Source organism: Squalius cephalus (genome assembly GCF_949319135.1).
Source record: "Squalius cephalus genome assembly, chromosome: 7".
NCBI classification, from domain to species: Eukaryota; Metazoa; Chordata; class Actinopteri; order Cypriniformes; family Leuciscidae; genus Squalius; species Squalius cephalus.
Window position 1 is genome coordinate 38,800,823 of NC_137128.1, and position 21,204 is coordinate 38,822,026.

General features: G+C 37.5%; 2 protein-coding genes across 3 annotated transcripts in view; one reads left to right on the forward strand and one right to left on the reverse strand.

The window, feature by feature from the left end:
* ece2a (endothelin converting enzyme 2a) overlaps positions 1–8,599 on the forward strand; it is an 80,202-nt gene extending 71,603 nt beyond the window's left edge. For both annotated transcript variants that reach the window (XM_079877596.1, XM_079877595.1), the window contains exon 4: positions 7,531–8,599. In XM_079877596.1, the coding sequence (XP_079733722.1) occupies positions 7,531–7,818 (288 nt within the window). In that variant the 3' untranslated portion in view covers positions 7,819–8,599. The remainder of the gene's footprint in view (positions 1–7,530) is intronic.
* Positions 8,600–14,108: 5,509 nt separating this feature from the next.
* Positions 14,109–16,913, reverse strand: camk2n2a (calcium/calmodulin-dependent protein kinase II inhibitor 2a). The gene is made up of 2 exons (XM_079875494.1): positions 16,330–16,913; positions 14,109–15,771 (listed from the first exon to the last, which is right to left on the reverse strand). The coding sequence occupies exons 1-2, from the start codon at positions 16,496–16,498 to the stop codon at positions 15,701–15,703; spliced, it is 240 nt and encodes a 79-aa protein (XP_079731620.1). The 5' UTR covers positions 16,499–16,913; the 3' UTR covers positions 14,109–15,700.
* Between the last annotated feature and the right edge of the window lie 4,291 nt (positions 16,914–21,204).

Consider the following 21,204-nt stretch of genomic DNA (forward strand, 5'->3'; position numbering starts at 1 on the left):
CGCTCATATGGTTGGACAATCTCATAGTCCCTCCCCAAACTCACATAATTGGTTACGCCAGTATTGCAGTGTTAGGTTAGTTGGGATGTTTGAACAAACAGAGCAATGTTTTGATGATCTACAAATGACTATTTTTCAGTTTTCTGATTTAATCATAGTTTTTGTCTTTTGATAAAAACACCCTATTCAGTTTTTCATGTCATATTCCTTAATTTTAGTCAATTTCATTTATGACTCAAGTGTATTTGTTGACTATTATTGGATTATTTGAAATCATTATGAATGAATACACTAACATTCAAAACGTTTTTGCTCAAGGATTCATTTATTTGATCAAGGATACAGTAAAACAGTATCATTGTTTTACTGTATCCTTGATCAAATAAATGATACTGTTTTACTGTATCCTTGATCAAATAAATGAAGCAAGGATACAGTAAAACAATGATACTGTTTTACTGTATCCTTGATCAAGGATACAGTAAAACAGTATCATTGTTTTACTGTATCCTTGCTTCATTTATTCATCAAATACACAGTAAAACAGTATCATTGTGAAATATTAGTACAATTTAAAATAACTTTTTTCAGTTTTAATATATTTTTAAATGTAATTTATTCCTGTTATGCAAAGCTGAATTTTCAGCTTCATTACTTCTGTCTTCAGAGTCACATGATCCTTCAGAAATCATTCTAATATGCTGATTTGCTGCTCAAGAAACATTTTTATTATTATTATCACAGTAAAATATTTTAGTGAATATGTTAGTTTTGTATATAGGAATCCATAGGATTCTATGATGAACAGAAAGTAAAAAATAGCATTTATTTGAAATAGAAATCTTTTTTTAACATAATAAAAGTCTTTACTGTCACTTTTAATCAATTTAATTCATCCTTGCTAAATAAAAGTATTAATTTATTTTTTAAAAATACAAAAAAATCGTACTGACCCCAAACTTTTGAACTTTGGTGCATTATGCTGTATTTTATTCCTCCTCATATTTCATCAAAGCATTTATTTATCACCATGACGCACATTGGTGTGCATCACTCGTCTTCGTTATAACCGATGAAACCTTTTTGAGCATTTTTGTCAGTAAATCCTATAACGAATAATTAACACACTTCACCTTTAATGGAGAAGGAGGAATAAATGACCTCATCACCTGTGCGGTTTCACAGACTGTTAGTTTGATAATTGCGTCTGCTGGAAAATGTGGCAGCTCTCAGTGGCCGTAAAGGATCTTGATTCCCTGAGGGCTGAGTGCTGATATGACAGCTGTTAGCACACTAGAAAGCCATCATTATAGTCTGTCCACAATGCTATGTGTTGGTTTTCTGCATACACACACATTCATGCCCTTCGCTGCTGGGCAGATGGCTTTGAGCTCAGGGTCCTTGAAGGAGACATTCACGGCGGGGAAGAGAGAGAGCACCAGACAACGATATGAAGATGAGAGCATGCTGTTACTAATTCCCCTGGAGGATGCTGGGAGTTGCTTTGTTAAAGTACTTTCTGGCTGCTAACAAGCAGGAGGAAGATTCTAGGTCATAAAATTACACGTTTACGCAACCTCACATGCCCGGTTAGACCAAATTAAGTAGCACTGATATATATATTTTTTTATTTCTGCTATTTTTCTGTGTGTGAAACATTAAGTTAGGGTGAAAAAGTAAAATATGACCTATATACAGTAATAGACATTATCTGCCTTTTCGCTATATTGGATACTTATTTATGGAATATTGCAGTTTTTATTATAAATGATTTATCTGTGCACATCACTTTTTTAAATGTATGTGCCATCGTAATCTTTAATCAAAATAACTTCCCCTCCCTCTTGCAGCCACATCTCTTCTCTGATGTAGTGTTTACAACCTGTCACTTACATGAGATCGACCAATGGTAAACCACAACCATCCAGTCAATTCCCCATGGAGAAAATCACATTTTTTTTCTTGTTCGAGAAGCTATTTCATTCGTCACAGTATAAATGAAAAGACTATCACAACTTCCATTTCATGCTGTCTTAAAGAAATCAAAATGGGTGTTTTGTGGCTTTTAGTTTCATTACAAGGATTGCTACTTAAATTTGTTGTGTAATGACAATAAAATGATCAATTACTTGGGTAATTATTCATATTATTTACATTCATTTAGCAGATGCTTTAACCAGAGCCAACAATATTCATAGTACACAATGACAACTTTAAAGCATAAGATAATTCACTTTTAGCAGATGCAATGCAACATATCCAACTCACTAGCTAGAGAGAAGTCATGCATTGTGATGTAACTAAAGCCTAATGGCTATTTAAAAAAGGGTAACACTTCGATGGACCACTTTAGACATTCTACTAACTCTAAGTACCTTTGCAACTAGTACATGTCAGCTAACTCTCATTAGAGTATTAGTAGACTGTCTGCTTAATATATGCTAACACTTTATTTTGATGCTCCCTCAACAGACATTCTACTGATTATAAGTAACTTTGCAAGTAGTCCTACATATCAACTTATTCTACAAACCCAAACCCTAACACCTAACCCTAACCTAACAGTCAGTCTACTAATACTCTAATGAGAGTTAGTTGACATGTAGTTGCAAAGTCTAAAGTGGACCATCGAAAAAAGGCACATTCCACTTGCCATGACCCACACAAACTTCCTTTTTCAATTGGACATATACAACATATGAAAATAAATAAAAGTGTAATAAACTAAATAAAATTGCAGCCTGGCCTCCACACTGTGTGTTTCAAAATAACAAACCTTGCCCAACAAACTCTTTATCTCTCACACACAAATCCCCTGTCAGCCGCAGCCGATTTATTTTTATTTTTTTGCAAGTTTCCTCAGCAGTCAGCAGTTCTTCATCCAATTAAAGACAAAACAAAACAGCAGAAAAAGTGCACAAGGGGAAGGCAGTATACTAAATGGGTACCAAGATTAGGATTAGTGTGACCCAAAATCACAATGAACAAAAATGTTTTAACCTTTTATTAAACTAACACCGTGTCCTAACCAGATGCAGTAAGATTCCAGCGACAAATAATTTGTCTGTCCACACTAGACGCGACGCGACTGCGTCAAAGTCAAAACCCACAGCCAATCAGAACAGCGTGTGGGCGGAGTCTCGCGGCAAGTGCGTAATCTTGACGGCACTCGCAAGAAAATGGATAAGTAGGCTACACATAATCAAATTCACAAATATTACACCATTTAAACATTATTAAAAATACATAGTCTACTGAGTTACTAAAACAATCATTGTCAAAGAATACACTTGTCTGTTCACAGTTTGAACGTTCTTGTTTCCATTTGTTTAATTTCAAGATCTGAGGTGAATTATCCATAGTTGCTTTCACAGCTGCTGGGAGCACTAAATGAAATTCAAAGTCACATTACACGCTTTTAACATTAAATAAAGCACGTAAACAGTACCTGAGATTAACATTGCCACACTTTGTGTTTGTTGTTACAGCACGATTTAGCAGAAAAATAGAAACCGTTTTTAAAATAGAATCGTCGCGTGTCGCCGTCGCGGCTGGTTAGGAGGACAAAAACTCTGAATAACATGGAAAAGATACCTTTTATCGTGTGTCGTCGCGTGTATTTAGGACACGGTGTTAAGACTCCTGAAAAAAAAACATGTATAATGGTTTCCACAAAAATATTAAGCAGCACAACATAATAAGAAGAATTTTTTCTTGAGCACCAAATCAACATTTTAGTAATATTTTATAAAGGATCATGTGACACTGAAGACTGGAGTATTGATGCTGAAAATTCAGCGTTACCATCACAGGAATAAAATACATTTTAAAATATTAAAAGACAAAACAGCTATAATATGTCACAATTTTACTGTTGTAGCCTACTGTATTTTTGGTAAGCATAAGAGACTTTTTACAAAAAAAAAATTTTTTTTAATAAAATAAAAATCTTGTGTACTTTCAGTGTTTCTTAAACACTGGTGTACTTTCAAAACTTTTAGCGCATGTTTTTCATCTCTGTTGTGCTTTTGTACATATGAAGTTATATGGCTATAATTAGACGTCTATAGAAGTTGTCATCAAACAACTTCAATTTAAAAACTAATATCAATACCAATATTCATTTTAAATCAAGGCCATAGACTGGCCCTAGTTTCAGATGGCTATAAAAATTGCATGAAGTAAACAACAGATCATAGTTAATAGCAGTGTGTAAATAATGATAACTATAGACAAGACGTTAATAGTCACGGTTTAAATGCGCTGCTTTTGATTCTCTGTAATGATGGCTTTGGACAAGAACCTTAATGTGCTGTTCGCCATTAACCAGAGTGTCTTGAACTTCAGGTTAGATAATTGTTGCAGGACCCATAACAGCAGAAGTGTGATGCTGACATCATACAGTAAGTGGAGCAAGATAATTATTATAATGACAACAGTAATTCTGCAGATGAGGTCAGCTTTATTGAAGAAAACCCTCTCTTTATGTTAACCACTACTTCCTCATTCAGATGTCATGTCTGATAGAACACGTCTTTCATACGTTCGTTCTTATATCTTTTTGTGTCAAAGCAAAACAAACAACAACAACACACCAAAGGCGCATGTATGGCTGCAATGTGTGTGATCCAGGGTTTACCGTTCACCTTGAGGTTTGGTGATTTTCCTAGCGGGTGTCAGAGGGTCATTAATCAGAGGTAGAGAGAGATCAATAAACCTGATCATTAGTCTCATCAGCCGCTAATGACGAGCAGAGATCATTCGATTCGCAGTAAGATCTGGAACTTCACCCAGGAGAAACTGTTTAGTGTCATGTTCACTGTTTCATGCTGGGACGCTGCTGGCGAAGAGGAGCAACCGTGGTTGACGGTTTTTACTGTCACAGGATAAGCAGCTCTGCTTGCTTTTACAAAGATGAAATAGACTAGAAATAGGAAGAGTGATCATACATTTTTCTACTGTAGTCTTTTAAAAAGGCATCTGATATAATAAACTAAGTGCAATGTAGTGTTGTCAAAAATATTGATTTTTCAATACATATCGATACTGAAATATCTGAAACGCTTCCAATACTCATTTTCCGCAGAATAGATACACGATACCAGCTGCGCTTTCTCACTCTCTCATCTCTCCGACAGCAACTCGTTTCATTTGCTCCGAATGAATTTGTTGATGTTACAGGGCTTGAATTTCTGCGTGAAATAATTTTACTCATTCCCGCAGATTTTGTGCTCAAACCCGCGCACATAAAGCCACCTCTCAGTACCTAAATGAGTTATTTTTCCACTGCTTTTTGCGCTTAAACAGTCAAATACACACAAAATAATTTCAGTCAGCTATGTTTTAAGTGAACGTAAACAGTTGAGAAAGAAAACACATGTGTGTCAAGTCTTAGTGACAGCAGCCGAATATACCTGCTGCCAAATTATGCTGAGATATTAAAAACATCTATATGGCAGTTTTTCCCCATGGTATCGATGTCAAAATTGTGGCTCGTAACTTTGGAAAACCACTAGCCACAATGGCTTGTGAGCAAAAAAGTTAATGCCAAGCCCTGCTTGTCATTGTATTTCCAAAGTCCAAAGTTGCAAATTTAAAAATCAGAATATCACATAAAACATTTGCAAATAAAGCACCGTTTCTATCCCATGCATTCGAGAGAACAAAATCCTGGGAAATTGGCACAAAATATCTATAATAAAAATAGTTGTTGCAATCGGGGAGCCACTGTGGGTTTTTTTTTTTTTTTTTTTAACATCATAAATGAATTGCACCTCAGAGCGCGCAGACGAAATGCTATAAACGCTGGCAAGTTATCTTGCATTTGGAGGTGGATGTCTGGTGTTTGGGAATGCAATCATGTGAGGACACTTCTGGGAGGTCATTATACTAAATCATTCTGATGACAGACTTTGGTTCAGGCATTTCAGAATGAACAAACCAACATTTGAGATGCTGTACAATGAAATTAGTCCACTGGTTTGTCCAGGTATCCAATCACATCCTCTGCTGATGTAAAGTCATGCGAGTATTTTGTCGCGCATTGAGGGATTTACTTTGGTAAATGTGTTTCCATCGTTGTCCATCGAAGTTTTTTAATGTGCATCTTTAGAATAGATGCGCACCTTGGCATTTCCATCCAGAGTTTTTTATGCAATATCCTAAAATTCACATAGAAACAGGTGGATGGAAACATGGCCCTTGAGGTCAAACCTGAATGAGATGCAGCAGAAGGCAATATTTTGAGTGAATCACGACACGCTCTACATTTTGTTCATATGGACTATAATTTTATGATGCTTTTTTTGGAGTTCCACAGAAGAACGAACCCTTTAAGAATCAAAACTCATAGTTTAAGCACATCAATCTAGTATTAACTAGAAAACATTTATTTATTTTAAACTGGGAGAAAGACTGTGACATTCTTTTCATTCCTGTAGAAGTTTTTAGTGGAGGTCTGGAAGTTTCTCTCTCTATCCTCTCTCTTTCTTCTCTCACACTCTCAGATTCCATGTTGACATCAGAAAGTGTGAATTATTCATTTCTTCAGACAGATGAAGAATGGGTGTCAGGGGCACGTGATGCACACTAACCAATATACACAAACACTCCAACATGCTCATGGGCACAAATACACTACCGTTCAAAAGTGTGAGGTCAGTATACAAAATTAATAAATACAAATTTTTACTTTTATTTAAAAAGGGGGAAATTAAATTGTTCAAAAGTGGCAGTAAATCATTTATAAGGTTGCAAGAAAAAAATATTTCAAATCCTATTCATCCAAGTATCCTGAAAAAAATTATCACTGTTTCCACAAAAAAAAAAAAATTAAGCAGCTGTTTTTCAACATTGATTATGATAAGAAGTGATTTTATAAGTGATTTAATCGTACTTTCCTCAATTTTGGAGACAATTTTGTCCATAAGGTAAACCTGCAGCTAGTAAACCCATATACACACACGCTCAAAACGTAGCTGTAAAGTACATTACTGTGCATTGCATTTTTCTCCTGGCTGCAAATCTGCAACTTCAGTTCCCCATAGAGGATCAGCATATAATTCATTTGGTTATTATAATTCATTTAAAAATGTGATTTCAGTTGATTCTATCCAAGGTTTGGCATTGGTGGCAGTGAATTTTAAGGAAATAATTTTTAATCACAATATCACATCGAAATCACACAACGAATATATTACAATGAAAAGTTTGTCATAGTATTTTAAAGGGATAGTTTATCCTAAAATGAAAATTAAGTTATTTACTCTGGTGTTGTTCTAATGCCAAGCAGGGTTCCTCAAATCTTGCCCTGGAGGGCCAATGCCTTGCAGAGTTGAACTTCAACCCTGATCAAACACACCTGAGCAAGATAATCAAGGTCTTTAGGATCACTAGGAAATCACAGGTGAGTTTGATCAAGGTTTGAACTAAACTCTGTGGGGCAGTGGTCCTTCCGGACCGGATTTGAGGAGCCCTTCCCTGAAATCTCATAATAATTATAGTAATCATGTGATTTGTTTTGCCCCGCAGGTCAGTCGTGTTTTGAAACCCGGAGGCCGTTTCGTCTCTGTTACGTTTGCACAGCCACATTTCCGTAAGAGACTCTACGCTCGAGCAAAGTACGACTGGTCTATCAAGCACTATCACTATGGCAGCAGCTTCCACTACTTCCTGTATGTTCTCACCAAAGGAGAGGAGCTTAGCCCAGAGGATGCGGCACTGGAGAAGAGACTGCTCCAGGAAACTGAGGCTTCACCCACTGATGTCAAATTTCAGGAAGTGGATTCTGAGGACTTCCTGAATAACATTGGATTATAGGGACTTTTACAGAATTGGTCAATCAAAAGACTGCTGACCAAAGTTGTACATATTCTTCATACATTTTTTTATGCTCCTATCATGGATTCGTTCACCCAAAAACAATGATTCTTTCATTTAATCGTTTTTTCACTCATGTTGTTCCAAATTTATCTTTCTTCCATGGAACAAAACATAATTTTTTTTTTTTTTTTTTTTTTTATATATTCAATTTCATCTACTTTTGTGTTCCAGGGAGGAAAGAAAGTCAAACAGGTTTTTGAAACAACAGAATTAAGTTAATTTGTGGGTGTACTATCCAATTAACAGTTTGCTGGCCTAAAAAAGGATCACTCTGTTTATCTGGTGGCTTTAAAAAATGCAGCAACTTCCCTTTTAGATCCTGTGAACTTTTGAAATGCCATGTTTGACTTTATGCCACACTGTATCGGTTTTGAGTTGGTTCAACACATTGACTTGCAATGACAATAAGCTTGTAAACAAATATCTTTTGTTGAAATGTCTGTTTTTAAAAGCTTTATATACCAGACTCTTTCGTGTGCAGTTTAACTCTATTTTGCATTCTCTCTCTCTCTGGCCTATTTCTCTGTGATTGTGTTGATTGGTATGACAAGGTTGAGTGCTTGACACCTGCACACTTGTGCAGAGACAAATCTGTCACAAAGACTTCTCAAACAACAAATAAACAGTCAGACAGAAAACAAACAACCCTGCTGTGTGCCAGAATATGACAGACGTGTGTGTGTGTGCGCTGCTTTGGATGAGGAATGGCTGCAGTGAATCGGAGGAGGCCATTAATAAACTAGAAATCATCTATTTTTAATTTAGCTCTGGAATGTAATTACTGTCTATTTTTAAGACTTGGGGAAGGTGCCTGAATTTCAGAACAGCTTCCTGTGTGCCAATGTGAACATAGATTGAAATGTTACACTGTGATCTTTAATAGTAAATAGAAGAAGGTTCGTCTTGAATCAAGAGAGCCCAAAGCACATTTAAACCCACTTTATGTTGTGAATGTTTGCCACTGAATTACTTGGTGGTTCCTAGGTGGTTTCTTCATAAGAAGCCGTCCCCAAGTATGATGTTTTTATTCTTAGGTACGCACGGCTTGGTTGAATCTATGGTATTTTAAAATCCATTTTATTGTCTTCCAGGAAAAATTGGAAGTTTGATCGCTTAGAAAAGTAATAGCACTTCTTTCCTCAAAAAAACGTCACAATTTGAGGAGCTATTCATGTCCGTGTGGGATGAGTTATGCACCCAAATTAATACTTAAGGTGATTGATTTTGAAGCCCTAACCCTGTGCAAAGATAAAATATACCAGTAGCGGTTTCATAAACTTTTAGTTCAGAGTTGATCATGTCCAGATTGAATGCATCACCTGTGAAAGCTGATGATGTAGTCACAGGTCTTTCCCCTTCACTGAAGCACTAAGAAATGACGTCAGGGCAGGGATGGTATCAGATGGCGGCTGGTATCGGGTGAGCCGTAGGTATCTGGTGTAGATTTATTCTGTGATCGTATCCTCACACCATGCTGTGTGATGGTTCTTCAGGAACTTATCGCTGCCTAAACACCACAAAGCTGCTGTGGAGAACAGGAGACCCTGATTAGTCTAATGGCTGGTTATGTTTTGTTTACATCCTTGCAATGCAAACCCACATGCAAGTTTTACTTTATATTGACATTTAAGACCATCAATAATGTTCTTTTGAATAATTGATTATGAGTAATTACAGTAGTGTACTTATAAAATATTTTCTGAGATGTTGGCTTAGAAGAACTAAATCAGACCTTGTATGGTGCTCACCAAATTTAATTGGATAATTTGGCTTTTAAATGTCATAAACAGTTGTTGTTTTGGATGGATGGATGGATGGATGGATGGATGGATGGATGGATGGATGGATGGATGGATGGATGGATGGATGGATGGATGGATGGATGGATGGATGGATGGATGGATGGATAGATGGATAGATAGATAGATAGATAGATAGATAGATAGATAGACGTTTTTTAAGATAGTTGATAGATCTTAACATAGTAGATAGATAAGACAGTTTGTTATTGTTTGTAATCATCACTATTATTGCACCCACAAGAAAAGAATCCAAAATGATAATATGTCCCTTCAATATCATTATTGAAAGATTGAGATCCGCCTGTTCAGGCTCAGGTTTCTGTAGGGACAAATGTGTGTTGTTGTTCATTTGGGGGGAGGGGTCAGGACACACCATTACATCATCATCCAGCAGCGGCCGGCAACAACACAGACCGTGGTATTGATGGCAGACACATAAACCCCTGCTCACAGCCGATCCACTGACTAGGGTAAACATTTCACTAAGCTACGTTACGGACAGAGGCGTGCGTGCGGGGTTGGTCACTACTGCTCTTAAGGTCAAAGCAGGGGTATTTTTGGAACAGAGGGCAGCACTTCAAAACCTAATTGATTTCATTTATTTGTTGAAAACAAACTGTTTACCTAACTCTGTTATCCTTGGTGCCGCATCTCTGTTATGCATAGGATTATGTAATGAGTTAAAAACAAATCTAGATGAAATTTTAATGTATTTGTAGACTGATATGTGTTTTTCAAAGGCCCATGCTGATGTCTAGAGAGCTGGGTGAGCAATATAATGCTGATATAGTGACAACATGAATGTATACAATATCTAATGTTTACAACTTACATTATTTTCTCAAAATTACCTATATTCTGGAACTGATATAAGGGTGAAATACAGCTTCTATAAATTAAGCAATCTCAGCTGGTGTAGCCAAAAAAGACTGGCAAATACCAGCAACTATTTATGTATTTTATTAAATATCAGACTGTCACTGTAGTAAGACTGCAGAAGAACAATGTTCCAGTCAGATTTCCAACTCTATTTCTAATCCATAAGCTATCCCTAAAATCTAAGCAAAATGATAGGATAATCATATGAATGTTAAGTCCCAAGCCAAGTCCTGAACCTAATCCTTAAACATGATTGAATATTGGAAATGTTCCACCAGGACCGACCAGGATCCTACATGGTCTTGGATAATCACGGTAAAGCTGAGCCACACTGTGACATGCAGTAAATGAGAGTTTGAATTTGGTTTGCAACGTTTCCATATCCCATTCGACCCCTTGCTCATCATTTCCTGTTGTCTCTTTCCAATGCCTAATTAAAAGTAGAAAATGGCCAAAACATTTTTTTTGTTTTGCTGCATTTCAGTGGCATCATTTTCTGTATATTTATGGTTTATACTATCCAGTTCAAACACCTCCACTTTGACTCACTGTGGTGTTAAATGAGGATTTACTGCAATAACATTTTTTTTATCATCTCTAATGAGGGAGATCAAAGGAAGGAGCACCAACTGAGAGCAACAAGCTGGGATGAATCAAGGACAATGCTCTTAAATCAAATGTCTTTCTCACCGGGAGAAAGCTCATTCTTTGAGAATCTTAGAATGTCATCTCTCCCTCTTTCTTCCGTTATCACGCTGTCATTATCTGCCGAGAGTTGAGCTTTCCATATTGGGTCAGGCCACAGCGTCGCTCAGTCACTCCAGAGCTGCCGCGGGCCGCCTGTCTGTTCAGATAGTGTATCAGTAATCTCCAGCTCTGAGCAGCCTGTGTGAAGCGGTAAGGATTCCCCTGGGCATTGGAGCCATTCAGGAACACTGCAACAGCCATGAAGGTGTATTAATAGACTGAGATGGTGAAGCTGAGTGTCCTTGACTTCGGTTGAGTAATTGACTGATGGACTTTCTGCTGTGTGAGGAGTCTTTTCGAATAAACACGCACAGATATCGGGAGTCTGAGGTTAAACTGACATTGATCATCCAAAAAATCGTTTGAAAATTTGACTGGCCAAACTTGAGCTTGGGTCAACTGGAGTTATAGAACGTTATCAGGATTGGATGAGTATTGGAGTTTAAATTGATTTTGAGTAAGCCTGACTTGTTTCCAGATGGATCCTGAGCCTCATTGCACTCATCGGACATGGCTGACCCAAAGGCCACTCATGGGCGCATGACGGCACAGGATAAAAGCGATTGATTCTCTTGCGGTTGATTCACACACATTGTATCGGGGGTGTGTGTGAGTGTGCGTTGAAGGAAAACATCAATATTGCTGTGAAATTTAACTGCACTAGATGTTTCAGAGCGTTCGGTGTAAACATATATTTATCCAAGCTGTTTGGACATAGAAAACCACCTGAAATGACCACTAACATCCTGATTGTGTTTTCACCTGTCTGATTACTGTTCGCCCAAAAATGAAATCATTTACTCGCTCTTGTGTTGTTCCAAACCTGTATGAGTTTCTTTCTTCTGTTTATTACAAAAGAAGATATTTTGAAGAATGTTTTGACGATAGCCATTGACTTCCATAGTATTTTTTTCCCTACTATGTACGCTACCGTCAACTCTTTGATTACCAACATTCTTCAAAATATCTTCTTTTGTGTTCCATAGAAGAAAGAAACTCATACAGGTTTGGAACAACATAAGGGTGAGTAAATGACAAAATTTTCATTTTTGGGTGAACTAACCTTTTAAGGTGCCAGATCTTATATTAAAGGGAAAGTCAGATTACTGTAAACAAGTATTCCTGTAGCTCATGGTATAGCATGGTACTAGCAACACCAAGGTCATGGGTTGAAGTTCCAGGGAATGCATGTACTTATAGAATGTTTACCTTGAAAGCAAAGTAAAAGCTAATTGACACTGGACTGACAGACGCCAACCAACAGCAACTGACATGTTCTGCAGGTTTTGTCGGATCAGTCATACCGGTTTGGAATGACATGAGGGTGAGTAAATGATTACTGCATTTTAATTTTGGGGTGTACTATCCCTTTAAAGATTTCAAGGAAACCGTCAGATGATTTACGTCAGTCTGCTTCATCAAGGCCTATAATCCATCTTCCAATGTCGATGTGCAGAAGGTCCTCAAGTAAATGTAGCAGCACAGCTCAAAGCTCTCATAAGGCCTTATGCCACACGAACAGTCTCCCTGTTACCATGACCGTGAGCTTAGCCTGAGATCAGTCTGAGCGTGATTACATCAACACTGGTGCCAAACTTCACTATGTCCTTTAGGAAATACAGGCCTGGAACGCACCAACGCTCTCTCCATATGGTTTCATTCTCATAGACAACGCCAACACTAAAGATGTGAGGAGACAACAGGCTGAAAGAGGATTGCAGTTCTCTGACTGAGCTCCACGGTAAGATACGACCATCCTAACATGAATTATATTGAAGCATTGAGCATTAAAGGTAGGGTAGGCAATTTTCGGAGCTGCTAGCAATAGCAAGTTAGCTTTGAAAGCATGAGATCCCACCCTTCCTTCAGAGCGTCTCCAAAGCCATGCCTTCTTCAAAACACATGAACACACACAGCAGAGTTTAAAAAAGCGTTTCGAGACCGCATTAAACTACCTCATATCTCAAAGGCATAACATTACAATAATAATGAACATAAACAACTTACAGAGCGCTGACCTGTACCACCTGACTGCTGCGGGTTCATTTTGCCGTTGATGATGTTGCCATTGAAACGCATAAATTCGAGTCACGAACCTCTCCGAGTATAACGTCACAGGTTTCCATCTCTTCCAAATAGTTATGACGTGAACGCAGAATAAGCTCGTTGTTTTGGTTCAGGAGGAACTGTAAAAGGTGGCTGCTGTTTTGGTGCGCGGTGACTGACGTCTGTCTAACTCTGCATAGCATGAAAGCGCTGAAGACGAGATGTCTGTGTGAGCAGGGTGTACGGCGATATGGAATTACATATGTTGACAGGCAGATAGGACATCGTATCATTGCATTCGGACCAAATGCAATGATTGGACAAACATTTTATGGTCCTACACCTTCCACAGACGATATAAATATATAACTACAATTAGACCACTTAGTGATTGCTATCAGAATGTGAAGAGAATTTCAGCCAGCATAACAAAAAAAAAACATTTTCTGTAACAAATCACATAGACTGCATTTAATATTTAATTAGACGACAACAGCTTGATCTGGTCATTTAAACCAGCATGTGGATCTTTTAAAGCATGAGACTACTTGTTTCATCATTTTATGGATAGTATTTGTCTTTTTATATATATATATATATATATATATGCTCAGCTGAGATGCAAACATAATCTTGTTTATTACTAGGCCTGTCTCTAAATGCAGATATAGGTTCACCAGCAGACTGTGCATGTGTTGTGGGGCCTCAAAATCAATATGCGTCAGACTTGTTTACCTCTTTGTCATGCAGTCAAATGACGACAAAAATCCATTTATGTATGTTCTTCCACCATTTATTAGTTCACCAAATACAGTGAAAATGGTATTTTAATATGCAATGATTCATTCTTAGAATGTCATGACATTTTTTGTCGCTTTTTTGCTTAATAAAACGATGTTCCATTATTGAAAAGTATTAAGGTTTCATGCACAACAAACCATAGTCAGTTTCCTTAGAATAATGGTACAAAACAAAGCAAAAAAGATAAATAAAATAAAATCAACAAAAGAAACATAATGTCCAAAAACCTGTCAAGTGACAAGTTATCTGAAGATATTCATAAACAGCGCAGTATTTCTAATATCGCCATTTTTCTAACAAATTCAACAAAGCTCAAGTCACAGTTTACGATTTCCATATAACAGTAGTTCAACACAGATGTGTAGGTGTGCAAAAAACCAGAGAAACATTCATTCATCAAATCTTTAAAAAAAAAAACATCCCAACCAAACTGAATTATCCTCTCGTCCCTGTCTAAAGATTTTTTCTCTGAAATATAAACATCCTTGTTGATGAATCTTTAAGACGACATACTAGCATATCATTTTAAATAACAAATATTTAGATATAAAAATACAAATATGACTTTTTTAAAAAGAAGCGTGCCAGGGTACGATTCATGGTGGCACCTCTGTTGGCACCGGAGTGAAAGTTCATGCAAAGAGATGGACACGACAAAAGAAACGAGCTGATGAAAAAATAAATCAATCTAAATACATAAAACATAAAAGGGCTTGGAAGAAACCAAGATGCATTCATGTTGGTTTAATTACATGAGGTGGTGATGCACAATGTTCCTCTGTGCTGTAGTGATGATGTGAATCCGTGGCGCAGGTGCGCAAATCAGCTGCAGTGAAGGGCAAAACAATAGATCAGCAAACGACGCTTCAACACCTGTGGGCATGTGTATGATAATATTCTCAATTTCTGAAAAAGAACATGATGCAAAATATACCCAAAGAAAATATTCACATTGCACCATCCGTAGCCTACATATAGTTCAGTTATCATAATGGGAGCTCAATATATTTGTGTGTGAAGTCTACATTGTCTCTAAAAGCAGCAGTCGGATTGAAGTCGACGCTCAAGGCAGATTCCTGTGTGTGTGTGTGTGTGTGTGTGTGTGTTTGTGAAGGGGAAGGTCTTTGAGCAAAGATACTGTACAGCTATTGTAACAGAGCGTAAGATGCGGTTCAGTCTTCGGTTGAACTTTGTGTTGCTTACAGCGCTTTTGGAAGATGATGGTCGTGGAACAATAATGACAAGTCCATCCATCTTTATTCACAGAGCCGCAGCGCGCGCAGCCACAACAACGTCTCCGACATCTTCCTCAAAGCTTTCATTCGGGTGTCGTTTGTATAGGAGAATTGCCAGCAAACCCCAAAGGAAATTTCCTTCTCTCCCTTCTTTAATTCTCGTTTTCCCTTTTTGTTTTTAGCCTCCTCGTGGTTCGAGCGTCGTGCCACCGTCCCTCCATCTCTTTGCAATCTTCTTCACATGCACAACCGACAAGTGCTTCGAATCGGTGATAAAAAATTGAAATGTCTGCAAGGCATCGCGCGGGTTTAAACGCCTGGTGATGATTTGTCGTTCATGCCTTTCAGCACCTCATCTATTCGGTCGTCCTCGATGACCACTGCGAAGAAGAAGATAGACAGACAGCCGATGTTAAGACCCACGATCGTCCATCTGAGTATTTGCGCGCTTTGAAACTGCGCAACTAGGAGACTCAACACATGCAGCACAAACGAATTCAAATGTTAAAATGCAAATTAGATGCGTTTTCAGATCAACAATATCACCTAAATTACGGCAATTTCTCAGTCGGGTGGCATTAATAATACTGATTAACATCTTTACATTCAAATGTTTTGGAGATCTGTCCTAACGTCACCAAATGTTCCAATCGTATAACATGCATTTAAATTAATAGTTCACTTTAGAATGACAATTCTATCGTTTGCTCGCCTTGATGTTGTTCCAAACATGTAGCCTATGACTTTTTGTGAACTGTTATGGACTGACAGTCTCGGTCACCATTGCTTTTTTTCCCCTCGTGCAATGAAAGTGAATGGTGACCGAGGCTGTCATTCTAACTAACATCTCCTTTTGTTTTACACTGAGTAGCCTAAATTACAGAAGTCTCTGTTCCTTAACTTTAGTAAGTTATCTTCCATCGGCATAACATTCTCACCTCTCTTCGCTCTGCCGATCTGTCCAAGTTTTGGAGGTCTTTTCGCTTGCGACGCTCCGAAGAACGAGTTGGTGTCCTGCAGCCCGCAGCTGAAGGACATCTGACTGACATCGTTGTCCGCTCCGTATCCGCTCATTTTCCCCTCTCCGTACGGCAGAACCTCGGACATGACTGCGGTGAAGGACGGGCTCGCGACGCAGAAGGCGCTAAAGAACTGATGTAGGTAGGCAGCTACGGTGGATATGGCAACTATCCCCGCAAAACAATTGCACTTCTTCTTCTTTTTACGTAGATATCCCCGCGCGTAAATGTCAGACTCCTCGCACCGCCAACTTCCAAGTGACTGGAGTGCTCGGTGCAGAGTGCGTCGTGTTGGGGAGAGCGAGTGAGAGAGAGAGAGAGAGAGCGCGCGAGGCTGAGTGTACGGCTACACCAGCGGTCAGGTGAAGTCTGCTGTAAGATACGGGAGATCCCGCGATCATAAAGGAAACCCGGGCGGAACAGTGAAGTCATCCATCCGGGCGTGTGTGTGTTTAGGAGAAAGAGAGAGAGAGATGGGGACTCCAAGAGGCGCAAGGGTGGCCCCATCAGGCGAAAGCTGAGAATGGCGAGAAGAAACACTGAACTGCGCTCTGCAGTGCATGTGTGCCTATACATGGTGTTCGCAGGGACCATTGGAAAGCCTGCGGTTTGGGAGCTAAAAGATCAAATCGCAATTAATAGCCGATTTATGAATCTCAATAACTTTATACAACAACTTTTATTAGCCTATATCTGCTTTTACATTTGCATTGTTGTCACTGTTTTGTTGCATAGCATATGTGTAATTTTTCAACTTTTTGTTTTAGTTTTTTTTCTTAAATGTTTTTTAATTATTATTATTTTAAATATGGTTCACATTAGTTTTGTCCATGCCTTTATAATTTATTGTTGCTACACTTCAAACGCATTTATAGGCCTACTTTGTTTTGTATACTTTGTACAGTGTTTTTTTTTATACCGTACACGACTCAGACTTTAAATCCTAAACTATGAAAACTCATCAAAATATTAATTGTAACTTTTTTTTGAAAGCAAAAAGTGGAATAAGCATGAGTCATTTCAATTGTGTGAAAATGATTTTGCCCCAGATAAAGTCTTTGCAAAAGTTAGTGTAGCCTACCAAAAGTGACAGTGAAGAACATGCTTGATGTTTGAAGAAAACAGCCAAACCATCCAAAGCAGTGCTTAGGCTACAGTTTTCTCTTCACTTTGCGAATGAACTCGAGTAGCCTGTTTATGTTGTCATCATGTTGCCAATAATGGCCTTTGGCTTATGGTTCCCGATAAATTAAAGTTAAGAAGAATCTGGAAAATGTTTTGTTACTATTGTTTTGGTTCGCTTAGCCCGATTGCATTGTTGTGTACCTGGGAAATGATCACCGTAACACGACAGTGATGCCTGCTGCTGCTGATGGCGTCATCAGCGCACGTCACACACACACGTCGCATGTCCTCGGTCTCCAGATGCCGGATGTTGTTCGTCACCGTGGCTCACCTATTGCCTTTACTTCCTTTCAAGTAAACTTATATAGTGCCGGCCCTGAGGCATATTTCAGCACCATGGATAGAGCTCACAAGGGCCAAAACAATAATGTCAATACAGGAGAAATAAACCTCTAGCCTATATTTTACTGTATCCCCTGCAGCATAACAACAACTATAGGCGTTTTTCCCCTCAACTCATGCATTTGATTGTTGGCATGGCAACAGTCCTCAGAAGACTGCAGTTCTCAAAGCTCATTTTCATATCTTCACTGTCCTCCTGGGCAAAAGGATTTTCATAATCTGTGCTGCTCCACTGCTCAAGTAAATGAATGAATGACAGTAGGCCCATCCACACAGACAGGTAATTTGAAAACCAGTGGTCTGGTCTCCGAAAATAAACCATATCTTAAGGAATCTACGGAAAACTCCAGAGCTCCAGTGTTGTGCAGCAGATGGGTGAATGTCTGTTTTATTTAGACATTTCAATGTCTTACTTAACTGCTAAACTTAAGGTACTACACTGTGTAGCCTAACTTTTTTTTGTTCAAAATTAACAACATTTAAATAATGAGTCAATACACCATCAATCCTTCTTCCAAAATCTGTTTGTGTCTTACCCTGATTCACTATTGTAAGAATATAAGATTATATTTTAGAAATGTCTATCTATCTATCTATCTATCTATCTATCTATCTATCTATCTATCTATCTATCTATCTATCTATCTATCTATCTATCGATCGCCCGTGCATCTCTACTCTTGTCATATCCGCTATAGAGAAAAGTTGCTCCAGCTACTTTGACGCCTGTGTGGTGTGGGATTGGGGTTAGTTGTCACAACGAGCAAAAAAGGTTGACATAAAGCATGTTAAACTCTGTGGAATCACCCGTTTTAAGATAACAGATCAGAGGAGAGACTGCTGGCAAAAAGAGAACGCGACAGAGCTATAGATTAAAACGAGAATCAACATTGACTTGGCTTTTTGGAGATGGCAAGAACTGAGGGGTTTGAACTGTTGTAAAAGCGACGCAGAGACGGTGGTTTTATTACTCAGCTGTGAGTGAGGTATTTTATTGAGCAGATAAACTCTCCAACAGAGTTTATTGTAAAGCATTATGTGAAGGGTCATTTTCATAAGCAGTCAAGCGAGAGCCGAAGTACAAAATTCAAAGTACGAAGTTCTTCAACAAAATGCATGCAGTTTTTTTTTTTTAGAGTTGCATATTGTGCATTTAAAAAGCTTTGAAAACAGTTTAAACTATTAAGTTTAAAGGGCCAGTTCACCCAAAAATGAAAATTCTGTCATCATTTACTCACCCTCATGTCATTCCAGACGATCTCTTTATGAACTTTTTGGAGCATCAAAGTGGTAGTTGCGTAGTGAAGGGGTTGGATCAAAAAACACTGATGTGTAAGTTAATGAAAGTTTATATGTAAATAAAAGCCTGAATTAAATCTATTCATCATATAAAGCAATCGAGTCTCTTCAAAAAATGTGGACTAAACCATTCAATTCATATGGATTAGTATTATGATCTCTTTATAAACTTTCTGAAGCGTCAAAGTGGTAGTTGCGTAGCTGTCAATGGAGGGACAGAAAGCTCTCAGATTTGATCGAAAAGATCTTCATTTGTGTTCTGAAGACGTCTTACGAAAGTCTAAATGACATGAGGGTGAGTAATTAATGACAGAATTTTCATTTTTGGGTGAACTATCCCTTTAAGTTAGTTTGAGGCTGGATCATCATTTTTCTACGGCCTATGGAAGTGTGGAGAGCTTTGTCTTCAGTTAACTCTTTGTCAACTAATTGAACTTCAACTTTGATTCCTGATCTTCATTGAGCAAATTGGTCTCTAGATATGATTTCATTAAAATATCATCATTTGCGTTCCATAGATGAACGAAAGTCTTACGGGTTTGGAATGACACGAGGGTGAGTAATTAATAACAGAATTTTCATTTTTGGATGACTAATCCTTTAATAATGTTCTTCTTCTCACACCACAGCAGTGCATATTAGTGAAATAATTAGAACAGCATAATGTTCTGAATCACTTGATCTATCATTCATTTCTTTCTTTCTTTCTTTCTTTCTTTCTTTCTTTCTTTCTTTCTTTCTTTCTTTCTTTCTTTCTTTCTTTCGTCCTTCTTCAGGTGTTGTGAGCGTTGCGTTTTGAAATCACAGAAGTGGGCTGTGTGTGTAAGTGTGCACTGAGGGAAGTGTCTGTGGTCACACTGGCTTCTGCTGACTCATGCAATGTAACTGCTGACTCACTAGCAGGGGAAAAAACCCAAAATCCTGAGTCAAATGAAAAAGTGAAAGCAAAAATTAGGTTTTAAGGGGTGGGTGATAAAATGTACAGATGCAGTGCATATGTGAGAATGGTAACAGAATATATGCACTTACTTTTCATTTGCTATAGTCAGCAAGCCACTGGTTAAGAATAATACAGTTTCCACCACAATAAATAGTTTTGCCGTGGCAAAGTTTTTCCAAAAGTTAGTGTACTGTAGTTACAAAGGCAACAGCAATGTCAGGAAAGTACATGCCTAAAATGAGACGTGAAGTGTGATCATTGAAGAAAACAAAAGATTTTATTTGAAAATGTTCAGATATTGTATTTAGCATACATAAAATGCTATCTATACAAATATGAAAATAGGCTACATGTTATATTTTAATACAATTTGTCTAATTTTTTTTAAATTGGTCTCGTTTTTAAAAATCAATAATATTTTTACGACTATTTTCATATTTTAAGATTGAATGTCTGGGAAAAGGGTAAAACACTGAAATATACACTACCGTTCAAAAGGCGTCAGTACGATTTTCTTTCTTTTTTTCCTTTTTTTGTGAAAGAAGGACAAATTAAATTGATCAAAAGTAACAGTAAACACATAAACTATTTTTATTTCAAATAATAGCTGTTCTTTTAATTTTCTATTCATCAAAGAATCCTGAAAATAAACTTACCACAGTTTCCACCAAAATATTACGCAGCACAATTTTCAACATCGATAATAATACTAAATATTTCTGAGCACCTAATTTGCATATTAGAATGATTTCTGAAGGATCATGTGACACTAAAAACTGAAGTAATTATTCTGAACATTCAGCTTTGCCATCACAGGAATAAATTACATTTTAATGAAAATAATATTTAAATAGAAAACAGTTATTTTAATTTGTAATAATATTTTACAATATTACTGTATTATTGGTGTGCACAAAACAAATATTACTAACTTTTGAATGGTATTGTATGTGAAAATAATCAGATATTTTTTTGTAAAAGGTTTCCAAGACAAAGAAAAAAAAACCTCTGACATAACAATACCTGTA

What these genes read in the sequence shown, in the direction of transcription:
- camk2n2a (XM_079875494.1), bottom strand. Translation starts at nt 16,498, where the DNA reads ATGTCCGAGGTTCTGCCGTACGGAGAGGGGAAAATGAGCGGATACGGA. An exon ending in GATCGGCAGAGCGAAGAGAG is followed by an intron (nt 15,772 to 16,329) that starts GTGAGAATGTTA and finishes TCTTCTTCGCAG; the next exon opens with TGGTCATCGAGGACGACCGA.